The 25,874-nt window shown below is 47.1% G+C and overlaps 1 protein-coding gene across 2 annotated transcripts in view; it reads left to right on the top strand.

Annotated features, from left to right (window-relative positions):
* The window catches only part of LOC115096470 (EH domain-containing protein 1-like), an 82,625-nt gene that overhangs the window by 1,563 nt on the left and 55,188 nt on the right, over positions 1-25,874 (top strand). For both annotated transcript variants that reach the window (XM_029611114.1, XM_029611115.1), the window contains exon 2: positions 6,365-6,462. In XM_029611114.1, coding sequence (XP_029466974.1) covers positions 6,365-6,462 — 98 coding nt within the window. The remainder of the gene's footprint in view (positions 1-6,364; positions 6,463-25,874) is intronic.

Raw genomic sequence — 25,874 nt, 5'->3', positions numbered from 1 at the left:
TGTATTTCCCATGTAGAAATTCCTTATGGAAGACAATTACCTTCCTAAACAGGTATCTGGAGGCGTATATTCCCTGTCTATATCCACTATGGACCCCCATTGCTGTCCCTGTCTCCTATGTACACATTGTTACATAATCCCACACTCTGCTATCACTTGTCTAACTATCCAGAGAAGTTCAAAGCCATTCTCAAGTATTGACCATTTTTTTACTTCTACCCAGATCTTGTATTTTCTTCAGTACTGTCAGTCTCCATCCTAACCTTCATTTACCCCCAGTCCCAAGAAACTCACTTACTGCCATCCCTTTCCGCCCTTCACCAGCCCCATCTCCTTTTTATGCTTTGTGCAGACCTAGGTTTTCCTGGCAAAACTCTTAATCTGTTGTCCTACCAACAATAACAAATTCTCATATCTCCCCTGTCTGAAGAATGCCTTGTAGGATCTCAGATACTTGAAGAGACCTGTTATGGCTCCAGTCCAGGAGCAGCATGGGGAACACCACCCCCGGATTGGCTCAGGGCGGCAGGGCAAGGCTAGAGCAAGGCTTGGGCAGTCTGGTAAGGCTGGAGCAAGGCTTAGATAGTCTGGTAAAGTTGGAGCAAGGTTTGGACAGCCTGGCAAAGCTGGAACAAGGTCTGGACAGCCTGGTACAGCTGAAGCAAGGCTTGGATATGTTGGTAAGGCTAGAACCAAGGCTTGGACTAGAACAGAATGCAGGTAAGGCTGGAATCAAGGCTTAGACAGGAACAGCATGCAGATAAGATTGGAGCTGAGGCTTAGACAGGAACAGTGTGCAGGTAAAATGAGCTGAGGCTTAGACAGGGACAGCGTGCAGGTAAGACTGGAACTAAGACTTAGGCAGAAACAATGTGCAGGTATGACGAACTGAGGCTTAGGAACAGCGCACAGGTAAGACTAGAACTGAAGCTTAGGAACAGTGCGTAGGTAAGACAGGAACTGAGGCTTAGACAGGAACAGCATGCAGGCAAGACTGGGAATGAGGCTTGGATAGGAACAGCGTGCAGGTAAGACGAACTGAGGCTTGGACAAGAACAGCCTAAGATTGGACACGACGGGTTAAGACAGAAAATAGAACATACAGGCCCAAAGGTAGCAATACAGGAAGGTCCTGAGGGGTAGAACAAGGAGAGGCCACAGAGCAAGGCTAGGCCTATACAGGCCAGAAGGCCCAAAGGGAACAAGGCAGGGTAAGGGCCAGAAGGTCCGGGGGTTACAAGGCAAAGCAAGGCAAGTAAAAGGTCCAAAGGCCCAGAGGCCTTGAAGCAAGGTAATGCAAAGCTGAGGTCAGAAGGCCTGGAGGCCACAAGGCAAGGCTTGTGGCCCGGAGGTGATGAGGCAAGGCAAGGATAGGCTGGGGTAGGCCTTAAGGCAAAATGGCTAAGGCAGGGAGCCAAGGGAAACTTGATGCAGAAGCATCTTGGGACTGACAAGGCAGGGTTATGAAGGGCTGCAGGCGGGAGGGTGGAGCTTGGCCAGCCTGGAAAGTATGCTCTTGGAGGACCCCTGGAGGAGGGAAGGCTGCAAGGCAGGTTGAGTCATGAGACCCAGGGATGCAGTGGTGAAAATAGTTCTGAGCGGGGCTCACTGGAGGCCTGTGCTGGTAGGGAGGTGTCCTCATCAGGGTACAATGAGGTTGTTTAGCAGCTGAAATCATAACAAGTCTTTTTCTCTTCAAATAGAAAATTTCTCCAAGATGTTTCTACAACTGCCCAACCCCCAAACATTTTTTTGTCTCACTCCACACTCTTATGCACCCCTCATCTGTACGGATCTCGCATTATCTTTTCCCTGCTCCCACGTCACCCTCTCACTCTTCTCCTTTCCACCTTGCTGCCATCAGCTGGCTTTACATCTCTACTGCTCTTATCTATTGCGATGCTGCCTGCGGGCCTAGCCGCAAGCAGCCTCTTACCTCTCTTGTGGCCAGAGCACAGCCCCTGTCTATCTTCGTGGCCTGGAGGCCGCCGCTATTTTCCACCGCTGCTCGCTCTCCTTGCAGCCGGAACCGCCAACGCCATCCCTGTGAGGCCGAAGCCGCTGCCCTTCAGCCTTCATGGCTAGGAGGCCGCTGATGATGCTCCCGCGGTCTGGAGACCAACCACATTCCGCTCCTACATGGCGGGTCTTGCCGCCGTGCCTCCATGCGGCCCGGAGGCCGCTGACATTCTTCGTTTTCTTGTGTGGCATGAAGCCGCCCTCAGCTTCCTCTTCTGCGGCCGGGAGGCCGCCCTGGAGCTCCTCTTCGCTGCCCAGAGGCCACCGACGTCATCTTCTCCCCTGCGTGGGGAGCCTCTACCTGCAATCTTCTCTTTTCGTGGCAGGAGCAGCCTCCAATGCCTCGGGCCTGCTTCTCTTGCTTCTGTTTCCTCTTCTCAGCATGGCTGCTGTCCCTGGTCCTGCCTCCTTAGGCACTGGGCCACTCCTCTCCACAGGATTTAAAGGGCCAGTCCTTCTGGCTCCTCCTCTTGATGTCATCCTGGGTTTTCCTCTCCAGCCCTACAAAAGGGTTCAGCCTTCAGTTCCTCTTCGCCTTCGCAAGGAGTTGGTCATGGAGTCGGACCTCTCCTGGATCTTCAGTTCCAGCTCTTCATTCCAGGAGTCCTCCGGCATCCCTCTTCACTTCTTCAAGGCACTCTGTTCTTCATTGGTCCTCCATGTCTTCGTCTATGGTTCCTGAACCATCGTTGTCGTCTTCGTTCCATGTTCTGGTTTCTCGTCAGATCCTGTTCTCTCATCTTCAGATGTCCTGATGTCTTCATGTCTCCAGATGTTCAGATGTCTTCCTGTCTTCAGATGTACTGACGTCTCCCTATCTCCCGATGTTCTGAGATTCCCTTGTCTTCGGATGTCCAGATGTCTCTGTCCCCTGATGTCTTCGTCTGTCATGTCCCAGACGTCCCTGTGGTCCTCCTCTCTAGAGGTCCCTGATGTCCAGATGCCATAGATGTCTCGTCACCTAGATGTCCTGATGTCCCGAGGTTCCGGTGTCCTTTCGTATCCGATGTCCTATGTTCCAACCCTGATGTTCCAAGTCTCGCTCCTGATGTCCTTTGTCAGGTTCTGACCCTGATGTACCATCAGTCCTTAAGCTCCGGGTTCAGCTTCGCTCACCCCGGACATCGTCTCCAGACCTTCCTGGGAGTAAATCCGTATCAATCCGATGTCCGTTTCCGGTGGCTGGAGTCCTCTTCCAGCAGGATCTGTCTTCAAGCACTGTCTGGATTCCTCCCAGTTCCTGAGCCTTCGTCTTCGTATCCCGAACCCTTATCCTTTCCTGAGTCTTTCCAAGTTCCAAATCCTCATCGGAGTATCCGGAATCCTCGCCTGACTCTCTAGAACCCACCCCTGATCTTCATCCACGTCTGAGCGTCTCACGTCGGAGTTCCAAGCTACTTCAAGTGTCCTCGTCTTGTCTGAGCTTCCTAGTACCAAGCGTCTTTATCTCGTCTGAGCTCCCAAGCACCAAGCGTCTTCATCTCATCTGAGCTCCCAAGTTCCAAGTGTCCTCATCTCATCTGAGTCCCAAGCTCCACACGTCCTCATCTTGTCTGAGTCTTTGTGTCCTTGTCTCGTCTGAGTCCTAAGCTCCACATGTCTCTGTCTCATCTGAGCCTCCGAGCTTCCTTGACTTGTTCAAGTCTTCAGCCTAGTCCAAGGCCGAGGTCCCGTCTTGTTCCAAGCTCCAGTACCATCGCCTTTCCTTGACCTCTGTCCGTCCTGTCGCATCTGCCGCTACCCAGTGGCAGGTCCGAAAGGGCTATCAAGTGGCTGGAGGGCTACCCCAGAGATCAGCATTGCGTTGCTGGGTCTCTACCTGTGCGTGCAGGTTCGGCAGAGGTTAGGGTGGTGGTCAGCCTTTCTTCCCATGCTTGGACACGTCTTGCCTGCTGCGGTGCTTCCACGGAGCTCCACTCTGCAGTCGTGTCGTGGTCCAAGGGCACACATCTCCCCGGAATCGGGAGCACTCCCTAGCGCTCCCTCCCACAGGTTCCAACATTATCAGTACTGGTGGAAGGCCCGGCTTCTGCCTGCCAGTCCTCATGGCCTCATCAGGGCTGAAATGGTTGCTTTACTTCAAGGACTGAGGAGGCTGCCAGGGATTCTGGCACTGATTGAGCAAAAGAGGCACCCTAATCCCAAGCCCCAAATTGAACTAGAGCACAAGCCCACCAGTAGTCCAACCCTATTAGCCAGCCATCAAAATCCATTCACCTTGAGTGAATTTTTGAAGTTCTGGATATACCCCACATCTGAGCCAGCTTAGAGTCCTCCATCCTCTACAATTTAAACCAGTTCTTAGTGGTTAAGTGCTCCTATAAACTAGTTCCCTGCACCCTCCCCACCCCACACTTCCTCCATAGTCTGCTTTTTACTATTCCCTCATCTGTCTGTGTTGTGTGTTGTCATGTTAGTGCATTTTCTACAGGTTTGAGCTGGGGGCAGTGGCAGTGAACGCCCAAGTATTCTTATCCTTTCATGTTTTTCTTCTCTTCCTTTCTCCCATTCTTCCTTTTTTTCTGGCTACGTTTTTACATCTGGAGTAGACTCAGAATTTGGGGAATTTGTAGAAATTAGAAGTCAGCTTGTATAGTGAGAGCTTGACTTTGTTGGTGGATCCCAATATTGAGTAACAGTTTGAATGAGAAATGCAATGGGCTAGGGAGGGACATTCCAATGATTGATTTTCAGATTATAGCCAGAACTCACATGGGGAGTGGGGGGGAGGAATGTTACGCACTTTTCCTTGAAAAGGTGTTACTGGGAAGCTCTAAAGGAGTGCCCTTTGTAAATGTTGCCATGATTGAAGGTGGGGGAGGGAGTCAGGATTGCTGGAGTGGCCTACTGGGTAACTTCTTTTTAAGTGTCTCTTGACTTTGTCATGGAATATAGAGATGAGATTACTTAGTGCTAGGCTTCTAATTTAGCAAAACATAGTTGGATGTGATGGTGCCACATTCCAAATGACTCCTGTGTATGCAGTGCCTTTTGATTAATAGCTGGTTCCTTTCCTTGCAGACTTCCTGAGCTTTCTCTGAAAAGGCCCCCACACCAGTTGGTTGGATTTAGCTTTGGGTATCTTCAGCACTGGTGGACTGAAAATAGTGTTTAGGTGTAGAGTATTCCCTGCAGTATGATAAGGGAAAGCAGGAAGCGAGGGGGCAGACAGGAAAATGCAGAAGTAATAAATCCATTCAGGCACTGCCTCAGAGAGTGAGAGGGGCAATAAGCACAGCTGATTTTACAAGAAATTCAAAGCTTGAAATTTTTGTTGCACTATAAAGCTTAGCAAGAGGAGGGCATTAATGCAACAAAGGCCGCACTAGGAATTTTAAAGATGCTCTTTTGTGACATGGACCTTGCTCATAGCTCTCAACTTATGAAATGTCATCCAGGTGGCATTGGCTTTCATTGTGGCTGTGTCTGGTGTTGGTTGCTTATCCAGTTGATGAAACACTTAACCTTTTGGCCCAGCACAGCTACCAGTGTAAATGTAGTGTAGAATGCAGGGTAGATCTGTGCAGTATAGCACTGGAGCTAGAACCATTCCAAAGCCAGCCGCCTCTTCACAATGCAACTTCTGAAAGCATACTGGGTCTTCCTGGCAATGGGAATGCAGGTCCTTGAGCTGCTTCTAAACCAATGGCCCGATGAATAACTATATATCTTGTACATAAACAAGGAATATGGAAAATCAAAGATGCAGCCATGCCTATTCCAGAATTTTAAGCAGTTATGGACTGACACTATGGGCATAGTGATTTCAGGAAATTAGAAAAGGAAATGATCTTGTTCAAGGTCAGACAGCTGATCCTGAGCAGTAGCAAAGTAGTAGACTGATTTGTTAAAATCTCTGAAATATTCACCATAGAATAGGTCTGTGTTCTCAAGATGGATAAGAGGTTATCTTATAACAAGGAATTACTGTTTGATAACAAAGCAAGCCAAATGAAGTGTTACACCTCGCAAACTGCACACTGTCCAGCATTTCATAACTGTTACTTAGTGCTGTAAAGCCTTTTTTTTTTTTCTTGTATAGCATATGCTCTTGCATCCGAAGAGGGGCTCAGTGTACCCATGGAAGCCTCCACCATCCCCAGTCTAGGATGTCTGGGGAAAGGATTAGCAGTAAGGCAGGATCCCTCACACTACACAAAGAAAATTTTCTCTCCAGTCTCTCTACATGTCTGTAATAGGTTTCCTCTTGATTTTCTTTGCTAGGGTATCAGTCAGTACAGCTCATTATAGGTTTCTGGTGTGTTCAGATGATTCCATACTACATCTAATTTAATCTTGCAGCTCCTGCTGCTGATGGCTCTTATCATTTTCTCTCTTCTCCCAGATTTATGTGCGCGCAGCTACCTAACCCAGTCCTGGAGAGCATCAGTATCATTGACACCCCGGGGATCCTGTCTGGAGAGAAGCAGCGGATCAGCAGAGGTATGCCAGATCTTTCTTTCTCAGTGTGACCTCAGATTGGAAATAGTTTTTGGCCGACAGGTAGCTGCAGAAAGTCATTAGTCTGCACAAGTCTGAAGTTTGTCATTTAGAAATCATTATGCAGCCACATCTGGGGTGTGAGGAGCACATCTGGTGCCTGAATTCTGTGCTGGTTTCCAGTTAGGAGGAACAGTGCTGTTAACTGAATTACAAATGAATCTGTTGACGTCACACACAGAAAGGGACTTGCCAGAGAATGTCAGGAAATCTTCCTTTCCTTATCCTGCTAGACCAGCCCGGATGCTTAGGTTTATTTCACCCTATCAACAGATGGAGACAGAACATAACTTTTCCAGTGACAACATGACTCCTTTTAGTAGTGGTACTGCACAGTCACTTGCCAGTGTTCTGTCTTTCTTTATGCCAGGTATGAACTCAGTTGGAAAATATAAGATATTGTCCTGACTCCATGCCATAAACCAATGCACCACCTCCCTCTCTAATTAAAGTTCTGATTCTTCACAAGGTTTCTCTGTAAAAATTAGCTGCAAATTTCTTCTTTGCTCCTGCAAACAAACAACTCAAACTAAAACAGACTGATTATTTAATTTGACTGTCTTGGGTAATGAGATGGTAAAGTGTAAAGAACGGCATGAAAGTGAGCCCTTTGTGTTGCAATGTAGTTGACGCAGCCTCGTAGGCGAACCTATGAAGCTTACGCTGGCAGCTGGTGAACACACCCTGTAGCGGGACAGTCTGGAGCTTCCATGCAGGTTGAGCCCTTGGGTTCTGGCGGCTGGCAGGCCTTAGGCTTGTCCCTATTGTGGTAAAGAGAGCAGGAGTCCAAGGGCACGCCAGGGTCAGGACAGGCAATAGACTGAGAAGTTGGCAACAGACCAAGGTCGGGGAAGGCTGCGCATAAACGTGGAGAGGTCCAGGCAAGAGTTCAGGTGCAGGTGGTAAACAATCAAGCAAGAGGTCAAGATCTGGAAAGACAGGCCAAAGGTAGATGTAGACCCACAGAAGACACTGGACGAGACAGACAGGACAAAGCAATGCTAGACAAGTAAAGCTGGAAAAGGCAAAGCTAGAGAAAGCAAGGCAGGACAAGGCAAGGCAAGGCTCAGGAACTCGGGACACTCGGGAATGCAGGAGTAAAACGCACTACTAACATAGGAGACCTGTTGCTTGAATTGATGCATTGCGGCAGGGCCCTTATAGCCCAACTGGGCTGACATCGTCAGAAAGTGCCGTTCAGCTTTTCCCACCATGGAGCCTATAATGTGTGCACCCATGCATGCGCGCGCACCTAGGGGTGGGCCCGAGAACATTGGGGAAAGTTGGCGGCGTCATGGCAGTAATCCGGTGGGGAGCGCTGCTCTCAGTGAGGACTGTTGGTCGTGATGTCTCTGCCACATGAGGGATTGGCGGTGCTGGGGATGAGAGATGCCGGTCATGAGCAGGTCCTGCAACCGTCAAACATAACATTCAAAATGAATTCCCTCAACATGATCCTCCCCTTCATCCAACAGGAAGAATGAATGTGTGTTCTAAATCTGCAGGATGCATATGCACATATTCCTATACATCCCTCCCACTGGCACTACCTGCGATTCATGGTGGATTCTTCCCACTATCCATACAAACTACTTCCCTTTGGGCTGTCAGCAGCCCCAAGAATTTTCACCAAGAGACTTGCTTTAGTAGTGGCACACCTCCGAGGCAAAGGCATCCAAGTTTCCCATACCTAGATGACGGGACAGTCATGGGCAAGTCTCAAGAGGCCATGACCATATACCCTGGAAGAGAGGAGGTGCAGGGAAGCTATTATACAGAACTACAGACACCTTTCAAACCGTTCCTGTTGGAAAGGTGTAACAGCCTCACCTCTAATCTGAAGCAACTCCTGCATCCAAAGAACATGGCTGACTTTCTGTAGCCCTAGACTTCCTTTATAGGTCCTCTAACCAGGACTTCCTGTGATGCTGGCTAATGACATTACATCCTCCATAAGTATATGAGGAAACCCTTGCCACAAGCCAATGCCTCAGAAACAGGTCCTCCTGCTCTGCAGTGCGTGTTGCTACGCCATTGTTCCTGATCCCATTTGTGCCTTGTTCCTGATCCTGTGTATGCCTCCTGTGTTCCTGCTTCTGTCTGCATCTCCTGCTTCCGTCCTTACCTTGCTCTTGCCTGCTTCCTCTCTTTGCCTTGACCCTTGTTTCTCTTTGGACTGATTTCTCATGCTTTGACCTTAGCCTCGACCTTGACCGTGCCTGTCTGCCACCTGCCCTGACCACAGCCTGCTCCTGTCTGCTGCCAGCCCCCAGAACCCAAGGGCTCAATCTGAAAGGAATAGGGCTGGTATAATTGAAGCCCAGACCTCTTCCAAGTTTGAGCATGTCCACCTGCTGTCGGCAAGGGGCCTAGCAGGTTCAACTGCCAGACTGTGTAAACTACTCCACAGCAAAGGGCTCGCACTTCGTGACAAAAGGAAACAGTAGAACTAGGGGTCATGAAATGAAACTCCAGGGGGGATGATTCAGAACCAACATCAGGAACTATTTCTTCACAGAGAAGGTGGTGGATGCCTTCTGGAAGAGATGGTGAGGACAAAAACAGTAAACAAATTCAAAAGAGCACGGGATAAACAATGCGGATACCTAAGGCTAAAGGTTGGAAATGAAGAAAAGGGTATATAGGGGTAACCTGCACAGAGCAGCAGTTACTACCCTTAATGGAAGGCATGGGTATTTCTACACTTAACCAATTAGACTTGATACTTTTGACACAACTGCAACATTGCAAAAAGAGGAATTCCTGTTTCCAACAGTGGCCAATCCAGGCTACTCTCAATCATCCAACCCTGGCCGAAAAAGGCCATATTATTAAATGTAATAACACATTCTATTTTTTAAGCATAGCTTTCAAAATTGCAAGTAAAAACACTTATAGGCAAAGCTTAAAGAGAAATCTGTGTGGTATAAGAGAAGCAAAACCACGACATCAGCTGGTGTTTTGGATCTCCTGCATCAGGGGGACTTATCTTAAGCAGTGTGTCTTGTCAAAGAATTGCTCCATCCATATCGTCCAATCTCCAACAAGTAGAAAATTATGGCATACCAACTCGTCCGTCAAAGGCTTTTCAAGGTAGATGTACATCCAGTAATGTCATCATCATCTGATGTTACTGCCTAGAAAAGAAAAATTTTATTAGCATCATAGCGTGTTCCTGTAGCAAGCAGGGGACTAAACATATCAATCTCAGAGAAATACAGTCAAGTCCAACTCAGAATTCAGACCAATCTGAGTCAGAGTATGTAAACAGTATATCCACCATTGTTCAATCTGCAAGAGTTGGTGGGGGGAAATCACCTCCACGCTAATTACAGGACACTACGTCAATCGTGCAAAAGCTTCATCGTACGATTCATCCGTTCCGTCTGGCCATTCAACTGCGGATGGTAGGCTGAAGTGTAGTCCAGAATGATGTCGAACAACTTGCACAAGGCCTTCCAAAATCATGCCGTGAATTGGGACCCACGGTCGGATACGATGTGTGAAGGTAGGCCGTGGAGGCGGAATATGTGTGTTATGAAGAGCTTTGCAAGCTCCAAGGCTGAAGGTATGCCAGGGAGCGCCACAAAGTGTGCCATCTTACTAAATTGATCTACAGTCACCCAGATGGTGTTCATTCCTCCAGAAGTAGGTAAATCGACTATAAAGTCAATAGCGATGTGTGACCAGGGACGATCCGGAACTGGCAAAGGTTGCATCTGACCTCCACGGTTGCCCAGAAGCAGGTTTGTTCGTAGCACAATTGGTGCAGGATGTCACGTAGGAATAGGTATCCTTTTTGATAGTAGGCCACCAATAAAGCTCCTGTATCTTGAGCAGGGTACGGCGTTGATCAGGATGGCCAGCCAGTTTGGAATCGTGCGCCCAAAAGAGCACTTTCTTCCTGAGTTTCTTTGGAACGATAGTTTTTCCAGCGGGCACAGACTGTGTGGATGCCAAGAGGATTATCTTCGGGTCAATTATGTGCTGTGGCTCATCAGACACATCCTCTGAATGAAACGAGCGTGACAGAGCGTCTGCTCTGGTGTTTCGGTCTCCAGGGCGAAACTTAAGCACAAAATCAAAACGATTAAAGAATAATGACCATCTGGCCTGTCTGTAATTCAGACGTTGTGCGTGGCGGACATACTCTAGGTTTTTATGATCCATGAATACGGTTATTTGATGTTGAGCGCCTTTGAGCCAAGACCGCCATTCTTCGAATGCAAGCTTTATTGCTAAGAGCTCTTTATCGCCGATCCCATAGTTTTTCTCAGCTGGAGAAAATCTTCGTGAGAAGAATGAACAGGGACGTAAGGCTTTCGAGTCTCCAGGTTGGCTCAACACAGCCCCTACCCCCACATCTGAAGCATCAACTTCTACTATGAAGGGCTTGTTGGGGGTCTGGATGCCGCAAGCACGGTTCTGTGGAGAAGGCAGTCTTCAATTTCTCGAATGCGGAAATGGCCTCTGCTGACCATTTTGAAGCGTTGGCACCCTTGCGAGTCATCGCAGTCAAGGGTACGGTTAAAGAAGAATAATTCTTTATAAAGCTTCGATAGTAATTGGTGAACCCCAGGAATCTCCTTAAAGCCTTCAGGCTGGTAGGTTGAGACCAATTTTTGATACTTTCAAGTTTGTGAGGGTCCATTTGGAAGCCTTCCTTTGACACTATGTAGCCTAGAAAAGGCATGGAGTCTTTGTGAAATTCACACTTAGAGAGTTTGGCATACAGCCGGTGTTCGCGGAGATGGTGGAGTACTTGCTTAATGTCTGCAATGTGAGTGTCCAAATCCTGGGAGAAGATGAGTATATCGTCCAGGTAGACCACAATGTTCTTGTACCGCAGATCCCGCAAGATGTCGTTCATCATATTTTGGAAAATGGTGGGTGCATTGCACAACCCGAATGGCATTACAAGATACTCGAAGTGGCCGTCTCACGTATTGAAGGCTGTTTTCCATTCATCGCTGCTCCGTATGCGAATGAGGTTGTAGGCCCCCTTCAGGTCAAGCTTTGAAAATATCTTGGCCCCTTGCAGCCTGTCAAACAGCTCCGAGATTAACGGCAAGGGGTAACGGTTTTTGATCATGATTTCATTTAGACCTCGGTAATCGATACATGGACGTAGGGTACCATCTTTCTTCCCCACAAAGAAAAAGCCTGCGTCAGCTGGCAACTTTGATGGTCGGATAAAGCCCTTCTGGAGATTTTCTTCAATGTATTCCGACATTGCTTTATTCTCGAGAGCTGAGAGAGGGTACACTCTTCCCTTCGATGGCTCAGTGTTGGGCTTCAGTCTTATGGCACAGTCATAGGGCCTATGTAGATGAATAATATTAGCTGCTTCTTTGGAGAATACATCCCCAAAGGATGCGTATTGGAGCGGCAGTCCTGGCATTGCTAGAGTCGTAGGCATGCATATAATAGGCGAGATCTCCTTAAGGCACTTCCCATGACATTCTGGGCCCCAGCGGGAGAGATCCAGGGATGCCCAGTCAAATTGGGGTTGGTGCACTTGCAACCAGGGTAACCCCAGGACGATAAGGTGCATGGCTTTTTCCAGTACAAAGAAGGAGATTGATTCTGTATGGAGAGCTCCGGTGCGGAGAGTAACTGGAACGGTTTGGTAAGTCATGTTGTCCGGTAAGGGCTCTCCATGAATGGAGGATAACAATAGTGGATCTTTTAATTTGTTGAGGAGGATCCTCAAGTATTCCACTAAACGTCTGAGAATGAAGTTGCCTCCTGCCTCTGAGTCCACTAGGGCAGGAGTCTGAACCGTGACCAGTCCGTAGGTCAAGGAGACTGGGAGAGAGAGCGGAGGAGAGGGTGCAGTATGGCCTAAGAACAGTCCTCCTGCAGGACTTAGGCCCATCCGTTTTCCGGACGAAATGGAGCATGTAGAGACATCATGGCCGGGCTGACCACAGTACATGCAAAGGCAGCGCTTCTTCCGAAGTCTTCTCTCTTTGGAAGTCAAACCTCCATGACCAAGTTGTAACGGTTCATCTTTATCAGCAGCAGGGATTACTGGAACCATCCGAGGTGCACATGCAGCACTAGCCTGTTTCAACCCAGGTAACACCTTAGGCCGGAGTTCCTTCACCTTGTCCCGGAGCCGGTGATCAATCAGAGTTGCCAAGGCTACTAATTCGTCCAGCGAGTCAGGTGTTTCTCGAGCAGCCAGCTCGTCCTTTAAACGGGTATCCAGGCCTGTACAAAAGAGAGTCTTGAGACATTTGGGGTCCCAGCAAAGTTCCGCTGCAAGAGTTTTGAACTCTATGGCAAATTCAGCCAAAGATCTGTTGCCTTGCTTCAATTCAACCAAAGCAGAACCGGCTACAGACGTTCGAGCAGGGTCATCGAAAACGGATTTAAATAAGTCCATAAATCCTTCTATGTCCTGCAAAATGGGGTCCTTGCATTCCCACAAGGTAGATGCCCAAGACAAGGCCCTACCATCCAGGTATGACAGGATGTAGGTAGTCTTGGAGAGAGCCGTAGAAAACAACGATGGCTGTAAGGTAAAATGCATGCAGCACTGGTTTAAAAAGCCCCGGGTCTTCTGGATTTCTCCGGAAAAGCGGAATGGAGCTGCCAGTGGTACAGCAGTCTTTAAAGTTACCACCTGTAACTGACCTTCATGGTTGGAAGCTGTGCCTCGAAACTTCTGTGTGTGTAGCTGATGAAACGCTGAAGTAAGTTTCTCCAAGGCATCTTGCTGCTCCACAATGCACAGGGCCAGGCCCGGTATGGCCTGCAAGGCATTGAGTTGTGCCGGATCCATGGATTTAGCAATCTGTTATTGTTTGGGATAGTTGTGAGTGGATCCTTGGGCCGGTGGCAGATGACCACGCCCCCGGGGAAAGATCCCGAGAGGGACCACCGGTCAGGCTCAGAGTTTGGAGACAGACACACACTAATTCTTTCATTAAACACTATATTGAACCACCAGAGGTGGCAATAGTGAGCTGGAAGCGCCTGGCTGGGCTGTAGTCGCTCAGATATTGGAACAGCGATCCCAGGATGGCAAAGCTGTAGAGAAACTAAATATAGTGAGTAGGCAGGTTATGCAGAGATCAGGAATAGAACCTTGATGGTAACACTCACACAATAGTCTCTTGAAGCAGCCCAGGAGCTGGAATGGATTAGTCCCTCGAGGAGCGAGTACCTGGTTCCAGGGAAAGCTCTGAGAGAACGATGGTAACTCACTGGTGTTGTAGGCAGTGATGACTTCCTGGCAGAAGTGATATTCAGAAGCAGGTCCGAGAACGTGGGCCCTCGAGGAGCAAGTACTGGTTCCAGACTGCGACCTGAAAGGCAAAGAGAGAGCGAGGCCCCCGAGGAGCGGGTACCCCTGGTAAAGTCCGAGGAGGCAAAGTAGCTAGGAGAAGCTGGAGGAGCGAATCCCGTAAGGTAACCTTTCCTTATCCTTTCCTTTGCTAACTTGATTATTTAGCGATTTCAGAGACCTTAAATATCCGGTGATGATGAAGTCATCTCAGGGGGACGCCCCTGAGGTTCGCACCACTGCTGGTACTTGAGTCGGGGGCCGCGCTGCACGCGCGCCCTTAGGCTTCTGGAAAACATGGCGGAGTGCAGCATCTAGCCGGTCCAGGGACGCCGGAGGAGGTCGGCAAGATGACGCCGCAGCAGCCAAACATCCAACAAGCAAAGAGGGAGTTACCAAAGAGGTAAGGTGGGCGGAGTGGAGATGTCGGGCAGCGACGGTTGCAACAGGGTAGAATAGGCGCTAATCAATCCCGTAATGCAATAAGGGGATTAGCGCATTTTCAACGCATGTCCAACACAGAGTGAACTAATAGCGATCATCACATGCAAATGCATGTGAATGAGACTATTAGGCATTCACTCCCGATGCAAAAAAAAAAAATGTGCATCTCGCACGCTCATTTAACTGTCATCAATTAATGCCTGCCTGGAGCAGGCGTTAATAGCTGTGCGCATCAAACAAAATTACAGAAAAGCAGATAAAACTGTTTTTCTGTACTGCCTCGTACTTAATATTGTTGTGATATTAAGTAGAATGAAAAATAAAAGAAATAAAAGTAAAAAAAAAAAAAATTGATAGTCGGACCCATCACGAAAACCAACACCGATTTTATTGGCGTCGGTTTTCCTTACCGACGGACAGTCATGAAAACTGACGCCGATAAACCCGGTGTCGGTTTTCTTGACTACCGTTCGCCGCTAAGGAAAACCGACGCCGGGGTTATCGGTGTCGGTTTTCATGGCTGTCTGTCGGTAAGGAAAACCAACGCCGATAAACTCGGCGTTGGTTTTTGTGACTGGGGTATGGTGGTCACGAAAACCGATTTGGTTCGCGTTAGCAAGGATGTGCTAGGGTCACGCAAGCGACTCTAGCGCCTCCTTGCTAACATGAACCCCTAATTTTAATATTGCATGGCGCCCTAAGAGAGCGGGTGCTGACTGTTCAGCGCCTGCTTTCTACGCGACTTTATTGCATCGGCCCCTTAGTATGTATACCTGAAACCTGGGCCAGTATTGAGCGTGTGGATCTCTATGGTGGCCACTGGCATCTATGACGTACTGCACTTTGGAATTTCTTCTATCAGGCAAAATAGACTCTGGAAGGAACGCCCCGAGGTTCCCGCCATGATGTGGATAAGACTGTGCTGTGTGCGCACGAGTGCGCTTAGAGAGTCTTGATGGCAAGAAGGCGGTCGGCGGCGTCCGTGCTGACTCGGGAGACCTGGAAGTGATAGGCAGGTCGTAGGTAGCTAGCAGAGGCTGCCAATCTACCCCACGGAGTCAGGGAAGTGAAGAAAGAGGTGAACAGAAGTGGTTGCAGCCGTCTGCGACCGACGGCCGTAACAGTTGCATACCTCTATGAGCTAGACTTTCTTCTGTGTTAGTCTTTATTATGAAATTAAGATGCCTTTCTGCGATAAGTTCATAATCTTAAAAACTGGATTGCAACAGCTCTATGAAATGCTCAAGGTGTGCAGAGTTTTCAGAGACCTTGGAATAAGCTGTTAAAAGTTTGTACCATCTGTCACTTAAATCAGAGAGGCACTCCTGCCTGTCTGCATTATACTTTTCCCAGACCTTATCAGTTAATTTAGACATTCTCTTGGTTCTATGTCCACCCTCAGTGTTATCATGTGCTGCATTTAATAGTCACCCTGTTCATGGTTGCTCAGTATTAAACTGAACCATAGCTTAAGTCCTGAAAGTGGTGTGTGAAACTTGGCTCTGTGCCAAAATGGTTTCCACCTTTGTGAGAGGTGGGGGCTGCTGGCTATTGTTTGCTAGGAGCTCTTTCACTAACAAGATGCACACCTCTGATCATCCCTTACGCACCTTCCTCTGAGCTACAGTCACTTGAAACTTTCGTAGATTCGATGGCTATACATTCTTTCTGATTTTTAGTCTGCTTTTTCAATGACCCCTCTTAGTTCCCAGTTATGTTCATAATTGCAATCTTTAACAATTATTTCTTTAGTGCTGTATCCCTCCTGAATCTTCTTAGACTTCATGATTTCTTTTGCTTTCCTTTTTACTGTTCTTATCTCACAGCACCCAAGCATTGCTAGTCATTCAGATAAACCAGATACTGAATATCAAATGAAAACCTTGTCTAAATTCCAACAGTGTTTATTCCAACAGGTAATAATCAAAACATAACTTACTGGTTGCAGTTTTAAGGGGAAGGGAAGCGGAGAAGTTAATCTCAGGTTCAGAGCAGTGGCATACTGAGGCAAGGGGGAGGTCCGCCCTGGGTGGCAGCCAGGAGGGGGTGCCATCGAGAGACTCCAACCCGAGGCTACTGGCAGCCACGAGCGAAGCCCATCTGCTTATGGCAGAAGAATAAGGAGGCGGCCTGGTGTGCTGCAAGCGGAGCTCATCTCGCTCGTGGCAAAAGACAGGGAAGAGAGGACAGATCGCCACGGTGGAGTCCATCCCATCTACAGCTGAAGAAGGACAGTCCCAGAATGACTGCACATAAGCCTATGTGATTGAGAGAGGAAGAGGTGTGCGTGTGTGTGTGCGTGTATGTAATTATGTGACTAAGAGATCATATGTGTGTGTATGGGAGTGAGGGTGTGTGTGTGTGTGTGTGTGTGTATGTGCTTGAGAAAGAGATTGGAAGCCTGCATGTGCATGTGTGTATATGTAAATAAGAGACTAGGAGCATGTGTGTGTGTTTGTGTATGTATGTATGTATGTAAGAGATCATGTGTGTATGTATAGGAGTGAAGCCTATGTGTGTGTGTTTATGAGTAAGAGATTGGAAGCCTGCATGTGTGTATGGGAGAACAGGTATGCGGGTGTGTATGTAAATACACACAAGCACACACCACATACAGTACCTGAATGTAATCTGCTTTGAAGTGCTGAAAAAAGTGTAAAAATTAAAATATTAAAAAAAAAAAAGATCTAAATTTAAATAAATAAATAAATACGAGACTAGGAGCGTGTGTGTGTGTGTGTATGGGAGTATAGGAGTGAGGGTGCGTGTTTGTGTATGAGAGATGGAGCCTGTGTGAGGGAGTGTGTATGTGTAAGAGAATGAGAAATGGAGGGAGCCTGTGTGCAGGGGTGCATGAGAGTGTATGCAAGAGAGAGAGGGAGCCAGTGAAAAGGTGTGTGTGTGTGTATGTGTGTGTGTGAGAGAGAGAGAGCCTGTGTGAGGGAGAGGGGAACTGGAGATCACTGGAGGGGGGATGGAGGAGTGAACCTTTGGGGGAGGGTGCCAAAGGAAGTATCCACCCCAGGTGCCAAATACTTTAGTTATGCCACTAGCTCAGAGCACTAACTCTAGAGTTGAAATAGCTGTTGTAGGTATTCTACTGGAGATTTAAGTACAAGTATTGTATGCACTTATTGTGTGTATGTGTCTGGTAAAAAGGAAATGCATCCCTAAGAAATAGGAGAGATGAAAGGCAGCTCGCTTCTTCTTTCTCTCAGAAGCATATATGCAAACTGAAAAACTCCAAGCAGGCATGAGAACCAGTAGCTTGAGCCATTAGGCAGTGCCCAGAATCAGTGGGAGCTGGAAACGAGACCATAAAGGGCCAACAGCAACAAGACTACAGGATTGTAGGGGCTTGTACTCCTTCTGTAACATCATACTAGTTTACAGGAACAGAACATACATGTGTATATAACAAACGACAAATCTGCTCACAGTTAATGGGGGCAAAAAAATGATAAGATCAGGATTTGAACCATTTTACTAACAGTAAGCCTCCCGCTCTCTCCTGGTACCAACTGTACCTACAATACCTGAATGTAATCCACTTTGAAGTGTCAAAAAGCAGAATATACGGTAAATCAAAATAAATAATAATCAATAATTTGCTTCCTTGACATTTCACCATTCTTATGTTGGTCCAATGTAAGGTATTGTAGTTTGCATCTATTAGAAATCCTGTGTCACACTGTTGATCACTCTGGTATTTGACTGTTGTGTCAGGACAGCTCTCCACCCTTCCTGTGTTGAATGTTGTTTTGTTGCTATGGTTACTGGAATGCGGCCCAGATGTTTTTGTTTTTGAGAAGAGTAATTTTTCATGCTTGGAATATTACTCCCAGGGTACGATGAGCTACGCTGTTCTGAGATGGGCTTCTGTAGTTTTTAGGCCTATAATGCAAGCAGTCGTGATTCAGAATGTTTTTTGGAGCCTCTTTTCCTTTTCCCAGAGCAAGCTGCATGTTGATTTGGTTAGCTCTTGAGGATTTGTGTGGATGAAAATTACTCTCTGCTATGAGTTTTTTCTAGGGAATGTTTTCAGACTTCAGTAAACACTGGAATAACTCATCTGCCATGTAGTGGAGGGGCCAGTATTAAAAAGATCTAGGAATATGGCTAGCATCTAGACATCTGGTTGGACGAAAAGGAAGAGCAGATTGGCCAGAATCCTTCTGGGATGGGGAGAGGAGAAGCATCAAATTTCCTTGTGTATTCTGTATATTTATTTATTTATTTATTTATTTATTTAGAACATTTTTTTATACTGACATTCATGTGGCAAGATACATATTATATCGGTTTACAGTGTAACGTAAAATTGCAACAGGCATTACATGGAACCGGGTTACATAGAACTGGGGGAAACAGAAGATACAACTGGGGAAGAATTAGCAGCTGTTAACAAGTGAGGCATTTAGAGAGCGAAGAGTTGATAAGGCAGAAGACAGTAAATCTCCATCAGTGCAATTTAAAATAAAATAAAAATAAAATAAGGTAAAATAAATTAAGATAAGGTAAAAATAAATAAATAAATGTACAAAATGTATATGGTGAACAGAAAGCTGTGGATAAGAGCAGGGCCGGTGCAAGGGGATTAGGCACCCTAGTCTTAATATGAAAGTCGAAAGAGTCTTCTGCGTAATTTTAAAAAGTTGGCTCGTCTCGCACTTTTAGTAAAACTACTATTAAAATTGTTTGACAGCCTCATTCAACTAATTCTCTATGGCTATGAGAGTGAAGTCTGGAATGTATACAGGAAGGGATAGAATGTCAATATAAATCCTGCATCTCCAGTTCTGTAATACACTGTGCATCCACAGAAATTCCCCAACAATGGAGCTTGGATGTTTCCCTTACAGCTCATCATACAAAAACATACGTTCAAATTCTGGTGTCACCTCACAGTAATAGCACAAACCCCTTCCACTGCCAGACATGTTTTGAACTAACACGAATCACGCAAAAAAAGATACTCAAAATCTATACAGTAAACCTATAGTAACACCCAGGATTCAAACAACAAGAACCTTACCTGTGAAAAAGCACAGGTAAATATTACACAGGGTCCCAGAATACCAATACACCACCTACTGAGGAAACAAAACAAATCCAATTGCTATAGATCCCTACACAGACACTATACGCTAGCAAAATCTCTCATCATGGTCATGTGCACAGAGCAGAGACAGACCCTCACCAAATACAGATTAAAGGATCACAAATTAGACAAAAACTGAAAATGGAAACCCCAAGAAGCCAGATTCTGTGTGTAAAAATGGAAAAACAGAACCACCATTCCTCATAAAACAAATAAAATCAAGAAACAAAAAGCATCAATTATAATAGTAAAACCATACTAATAAAAAAATATTTTAAAACTACTGATAAATAGAATAATTTCTATTAATTAAAATCATATACATTTTTAAAAAATTTCCCAAGTACCAATAAAATATTCAAACAGCACAGCAGTAGTTCCCTGCTCAGCCGCTGGTGGGATGAGGTCCACTGGCGGCCGCATGGGCCTCCATGTCAGCCATCAGCTCCTTCCCATGGCCCTGTCCCCGGGAGCATTGCCCCCCCCCCCCCCCTCGGTACGCCACTGCTCATACCTCCTAATGGTCGGTGCCCTAGGCCCAGGCCTAGTATGCCTAGTGCTTCCACCAGCCCTGTATAAGAGGCTGTCAGGGGTATGAGGATCTAGTCTCAGATGCCTGGTAACCCTAGTGTATGGTAATTAAGATTAACTGTATGTTGAGGTACACGAATGGGCTGGCCTCCACTTGTAGCGAAGAAGGAGCAGGCCCAGGCGTGCTGCGAATGGAGGCTGTCCTGCTCGCGGAAAAAATGGAACACACCTTGGTGAGAGTGAGTGTGCATGTGTGTATGTAAGACTGCGAGCCTGGGGGTGAGAGAGCATGTGTGAGGGTGCCAGAGAGAGGGAACCTATAAGAGGAGATTGTGAAGGAGTGTGTATATGTGAGAGAGATTGGGAGCTGGTTTGGGTGAAAAGGGGTTGTGTGTATGTGAGGGTGCTTGTTTGTGAGAGAGGGAACCTGAGTAAGGGTGTGTATAACAAAGAGAGCCTGTGTGAAGGGATGTGTGTATGTGTGTGTGTGTGTCTGAGAGAAGGAGCCTTTGTATAAGGGGGTGATCGAGAGAGGGAACCAGTGTGCAGAGATGTGTGAGAGAGAGACATAGGTAGCCTATATGTGCAGTTGCACAGAATCTGTGCAGAATTTGGCAGGCCCTAGCATGCCATGAGTGGGAAACAGCTGGAAAACACACTTTGATACGGGACAGGCTAAGGCTTCACATGAACCAGCCACCTAAGGTTTGGGCCCTTAGGTTCCAGCGACCGGCAGGAATAAGCAGATTCAGAGAGCTAGGCAGAGTCCAGAAATAGTCCAAGCATTGGGGCTGGCGGCAGACAAGGCAGGGTCCAAGTTGAAAGCTAGGGTCAGGTCCAGGTGGCAAGCAAGGGGCATCTCTAAGTGCAAGGCTGAGGACAGAACCGGAGAGACTGGTCAGAACAGACAAGCACAAGGGAACACAGGACAAGATCAGGCGACAAGGCACAGCAAGACTCTGAAGGCAAGGGTAAGATGATCAGACAAGGCGAGGAGACAGGACAAGGCTTGAGGGTAGGCTGGACAAGGCAAAGCTGAAGGCAGGCTGGAGGGCAGCCTGGATGAGGTGAGGCTGGATGGAAGGCTGGATGAGGCAAAGGATCTGTTTGCTGAGGCAATGAAGAAGAGTCGTAGCTGGGTTTAAATACCCAGCCACACAATGTCATCAGGAAGCACCCGCTATGGGGATTCTTGCAGTGGGGCCTTGAAAGGGCACTGCGCTGTGCGCTTGCACACCTAGGGAGGTAGCCCATAACTGGCAGGGGTGGCAGGGAAGACCACAGGTAAGTGCAGCTGATCACGGTATGCTGCTGCACCCAGCAAACTTAACACTGCTCTTCCACGAGGGCCTATAATAATCACTCCATGTTGTTATCTGGCTCCTGTCACACAAAAGCTTTCTTGAAGGACTCTACCCTTTTCAGAAGAACATATACAACAAACCTTTCTCTCAAGGAGGAACCAAAATACAAAAAAAACCTGCCTGTTCAGCTCTGACTCACTAAATAAGTCCCTCTCTCCAGGCAGAGCTACCCTACTTAGCCTGCTGTTAAGTAATCTCTGGCCACAGCTGCAGCCAAGCCCCAGGAAAAGAAAAATCCTTTCTTTTCTTTGTCTACAGTTTCTGAACCTTCGTCTGCTCTTGCCCTGAGTCCGGCCTGCTGCCTTTTGCCATCCCAGCGGCAGGTCCGAAAGGGCTGGGAACGTTCGGAGGACTGTTCATTACCAACATTCCATAGTTGGTTCCAGAGGCATGCAGGTCCGGCCGAGGGTCCGCCGGTCCATTTCCTCCCATACTTGGATGCGCCACACCTACCCTCGACGCTGCCTTGGATTCCTCTAGGGCCGTGTTGGGGCTCAAGGGCACACTCACCTTTAAGGGGACCACTCTCCTAGCACTCCCATAACAGAATGCAAGGCCATGTGCCCGGTGTTCGTGTTCCGGTGATGAGACTTGCCTTGTTCCTGGAACCAGAATTTTTTTTCTGGTTTTCGTCTCTTCGACCTGCTGGAGGCGCCAGCTTCTGCTATTTTCACGACCTGCTGGAGGCGCCTGCATCCAGATCCTCAGTTCTTTGTTTCCAGGATGGAGTCCCACGACCTGCAGGAGGCACCAGTGCTCCTCCTGATGTTTTTGCCATAGCCTGCTCCCTCCCTGGACTCCCACCCTTGTTTCCTGTTTCTGATCTTCTGTTCCCTGTTCTGCTGTTGCTCGTTTGTGCTGTTTTCCTCTTGTTGCTTGTTTGTATTGTTTTCCTCTTGTTGCTCGTTGGTGCTGTGTGCGGTTCGCTTGTTGGTGCTGTGTGCTGTTGCGCTTGTTGCTGCTGTGTGTTGTTGTGCTTGTTTGTGCTATATGCGGGTTTCGCTTATTTGTGCTGTGTGCGGGTTTCGCTTGTTGCTCCCAGTTCTCGTGCTCCCTCTTTTGTGTTATTTTTATGCTGGTCCCGTGTTCACTTGGTCTCGTGCTCTCCTGGTCTCGTGCTCTCTTAGTCTTGTGCTTTCTGGTTTTGTGTTCTCTTGATCCTTTGGTTTCCCTGTGCCTTGGCCCATTGCCTTGTCCTTGGCCTCTGCTTGTTCCGTGCTTGTCTTGTTGTGCTCTTGTTCTGCTGTGTTCTTGTCTCCTGCCTAAGTACTTGTCTTGCTTCAGTTCCTTGCCAAGAAGTTCCAGCTTTGTTCTTGGATCCTTGATTGCCCTCTGACGATATGTGGCATACCTTCTTATTCTCAAGCTGTTGACAAGAGGTTTGAGGAGGGGGTCTTTAAGGAGGGGGTACTGTTATGATTCCTCCCATAGCTGTGCCACGGGAGGCCTCTCACCTTTTTTTGGAGGCCGCTCCGAAGCCAGGGCCTCGCCTGAGGATTGTCCGGATCCTGCTCCACGGCCTGGGAGGCGTTCGGTGTCATCAGGGCCTACCCAAATCCTACTCCTCTGCAGCCTGGATGCCTTGTTGTGTGCCACACCCTTCTCCTAAGGGGCGGGCCTGCAGCTTCTCCCCACACATGTAGGGCCAGTGAAGTGCGGCCCATCTTGACTCCTCCCAGGGAGTTGCCTGCTCCAGAGGTATAAAAGCTCTTCTCCAGCATTCATGGATTGCCTTGCATCAGAGTTTCTGTTCCTGGATGTTCCATCTTCCAGCGCTCTGCCAGGTCCTTTGTTCGAGCTCCATGTCCTGTGTCTCACCTGTTCCTGATGTTTCCTGATGTTTGTGTCTCCACCCTGTTCCTGACTGCCGGTGTGCAGTACCTTGTTCCTGACTGCCGGTGTGGAATACCTTGCTCCTGAATACCTTGAACCTCGTTCCTGAATACCTGGACTATTGTCTTCACTACAGTTTCTGAACCTTCGTCTGCTCTTGCCCTGAGTCCAGCCTGCTGCCTTTTGCCATCCCAGCGGCAGGTCCGAAAGGGCTGGGAATGTTCGGAGGACTGTTCATTACCAACATTCCATAGTTGGTTCCAGAGGCATGCAGGTCCGGTCGAGGGTCCGCCGGTCCGTTTCCTCCCATACTTGGATGCGCCACACCTCGACCCTTGATGCTGCCTTGGATTCCTCTAGGGCCGTGTTGGGGTTTAAGGACACACTCACCTTTAAGGGGACCGCTCTCCTAGCGCTCCCATAACACCTGTCTCCAGTCCTCTAGAACTGTTTGGAATATAAATCAAATAAATACATACATAAATAACTACTCTTGACTCTCAAGAAACATTGAAAAGATTGCAAGCAGAGCACCCAGAACTTCTCTAAGCTCCCTTAATACCCTTGGATGTATCCCATCTGGCCCCATCATTTAAGTTTAGCTAGCTCCTGATGAACACACTTTTCTGAAAATTGTTTAAGGTTTACCTGATTACCAATCTTATTTATGTTCATTTTCTGTGGTTCTACTCTTGGCCCTTCCTCAGTGAACACCGAACAGAAATATCTGTTAAGCAATTCTACTTTTTCCTCATCAGCTTCTACATATTCTTTCCCTGCTCCTCTAAGCCACTAACATATCTAAATAAAAAGGTCTTCTCCTGTCGTTTTAATATATTTGCTATTTTTTCTTCCTTTCCATCTTTACTCTCCCTGACTACGCTTCAAACCTCTCCTAGTTTTTCCAGATATTGTCGCCTTTCTTCTTTTTCTGTGATCTCTTGTTATTTGTGATTGCTTATCTTGTTTCCTTACCTTTTCACCTTCTTCTTTAGTAAACCATAGCAGCCTCTTTCCTATTTACTTTCTTAACAAGAAGGTTAATTGCCCTTTCAATATTTCTTTTTAGTTTTTTCCACTTCTCTTCTATTTCCCCTAGATTTTCCTATCCAGCAAATGACTCCTTGAAGTACCCTCCCTTTGAATCAACCTTCACCTTTGCTCTAATACTGAATTACACAATCCAGTGACCACTAGATTCCAGATTAATATCTACCTCATCAGAAACACTGTCCCAATTAGTAAGCACCTTATTTTATTTTACTTTTATTCTTATTGTAAACCGTTTTGACAAGATACCCTGTTTTGAAAAGCGGTATATAAATACTTTTAAATAAATAAATAAAAATAAAGCACCTGGTTTATATCATCTCTTCCTGTGTGAGTTTCGTTAAACAGTTGATGAACCAGTTCTCCCTGCAGAGAATCCAGGATCTTCCTGCTTCTAGAAGACACCACCGTCAGGATGACTGAATCAATACTTGGAAGACTGAAATCCCCTAGCAATAGCATCTCCCCTCTCATAGCAATTTTGTGAATATAAGAACAGAAGAACAGAAGTTTTCCATGCTGGATCAGACCAAGCGTCCATCAAACCCAGCATCCTGTTTCCAACTGTGGCCAATCCAGGTCACAAATACTTGGTAGGATTCCTAAATTCAACAGATTCCATGCTGCTTATCCAAGCTGAAGAGCCCTAACCTCTTTAGCCTTTCCTCATAGGAGAATCATTCCATCCCCTTTATCTTTTTGGTTTCTCTTCTCTGTACCTTTTCTAATTCCGCTATATCATTTTTGTGATGTGGTGACCAGAACGGCACGCAGTATTCAAGGTGCAGTTGCACTATGGAGCAATACAGAGACATTAGGATATTCTTTCTTTTATTGTCCATTCCTTTCCTAATAATTCCTAGCATTCTATTTGCTTTCTTGGCTGCCTTAGCACAAAGGGGCAGAGGATTTAAACACTAGGGGTGTGCATTCGTTTTCGAAGTATTGTGAATCCGGTTGCTCCTACCATGTGACGGGGCCAACCAATGGCACCGGTAGCCCCTGTGACATAGTAAGGCAAAGGCTATTGGCGCCATTTTGAATACTGGCAGCCGACGACCTGAGTGCAGGAGATCACTCCAGGAACCCCGCTGGACCACCAGGTACTTTTGACAAGTCTTGGGGGGGTCAGGAGGGTGGGGGGCCTATTCGTTGGTGATCCGTTGTATTCATGGGGGTTCGCCATATGTTTTGGAACCCCCACAAATACAACAAATATGGAATATTTATTTATTTATTTTAAAACTCTTCTATACCGTCATTAAGTTAGATAACCGTCACAATGGTTTACAGCAAGGCACGATAATGAAAATGTGAGTGGTATAGATTACAAATTAATCATGTGCCATCATAGTGCGGTAACAATTCATTTCAAATAAACTATGTGTGTAAATTAAGCTTGTCTGTTGGGAGCATATTAGGCGGATTGAATTTAACATTAATGTGCATTTGTAGGTTACAAGTAACAACTTCAAGTTTGGTGCGTCCTTATCAATCAACTGCTTTTCTCCTTCTCTTTATCTTTATAAAAAGCTTGTTTAAATAGCCAGGTTTTCAGATTGGTTTTGAATATTTTCAAATTTCTCTGCAGCCTTATTTCGCGTGGCAAGGTGTTCCATAGCACGGGGCCAGCCAGTGATAGTGCTGTTTCCCTTACTTGCGTGAGGTGTGCTGTTTTGACAGAGGGGACAGTTAGTAGAGCCTTATTAGCAGATCTTAGGTTTCTTTGCAGGACATG

The sequence above is a fragment of the Rhinatrema bivittatum genome, chromosome 8 (genome assembly GCF_901001135.1).
Source record: "Rhinatrema bivittatum chromosome 8, aRhiBiv1.1, whole genome shotgun sequence".
NCBI classification, from domain to species: Eukaryota; Metazoa; Chordata; class Amphibia; order Gymnophiona; family Rhinatrematidae; genus Rhinatrema; species Rhinatrema bivittatum.
The sequence above is the reverse complement of the archived record's forward strand: the minus strand, read 5'-3'. Positions and strand labels throughout refer to the sequence as shown.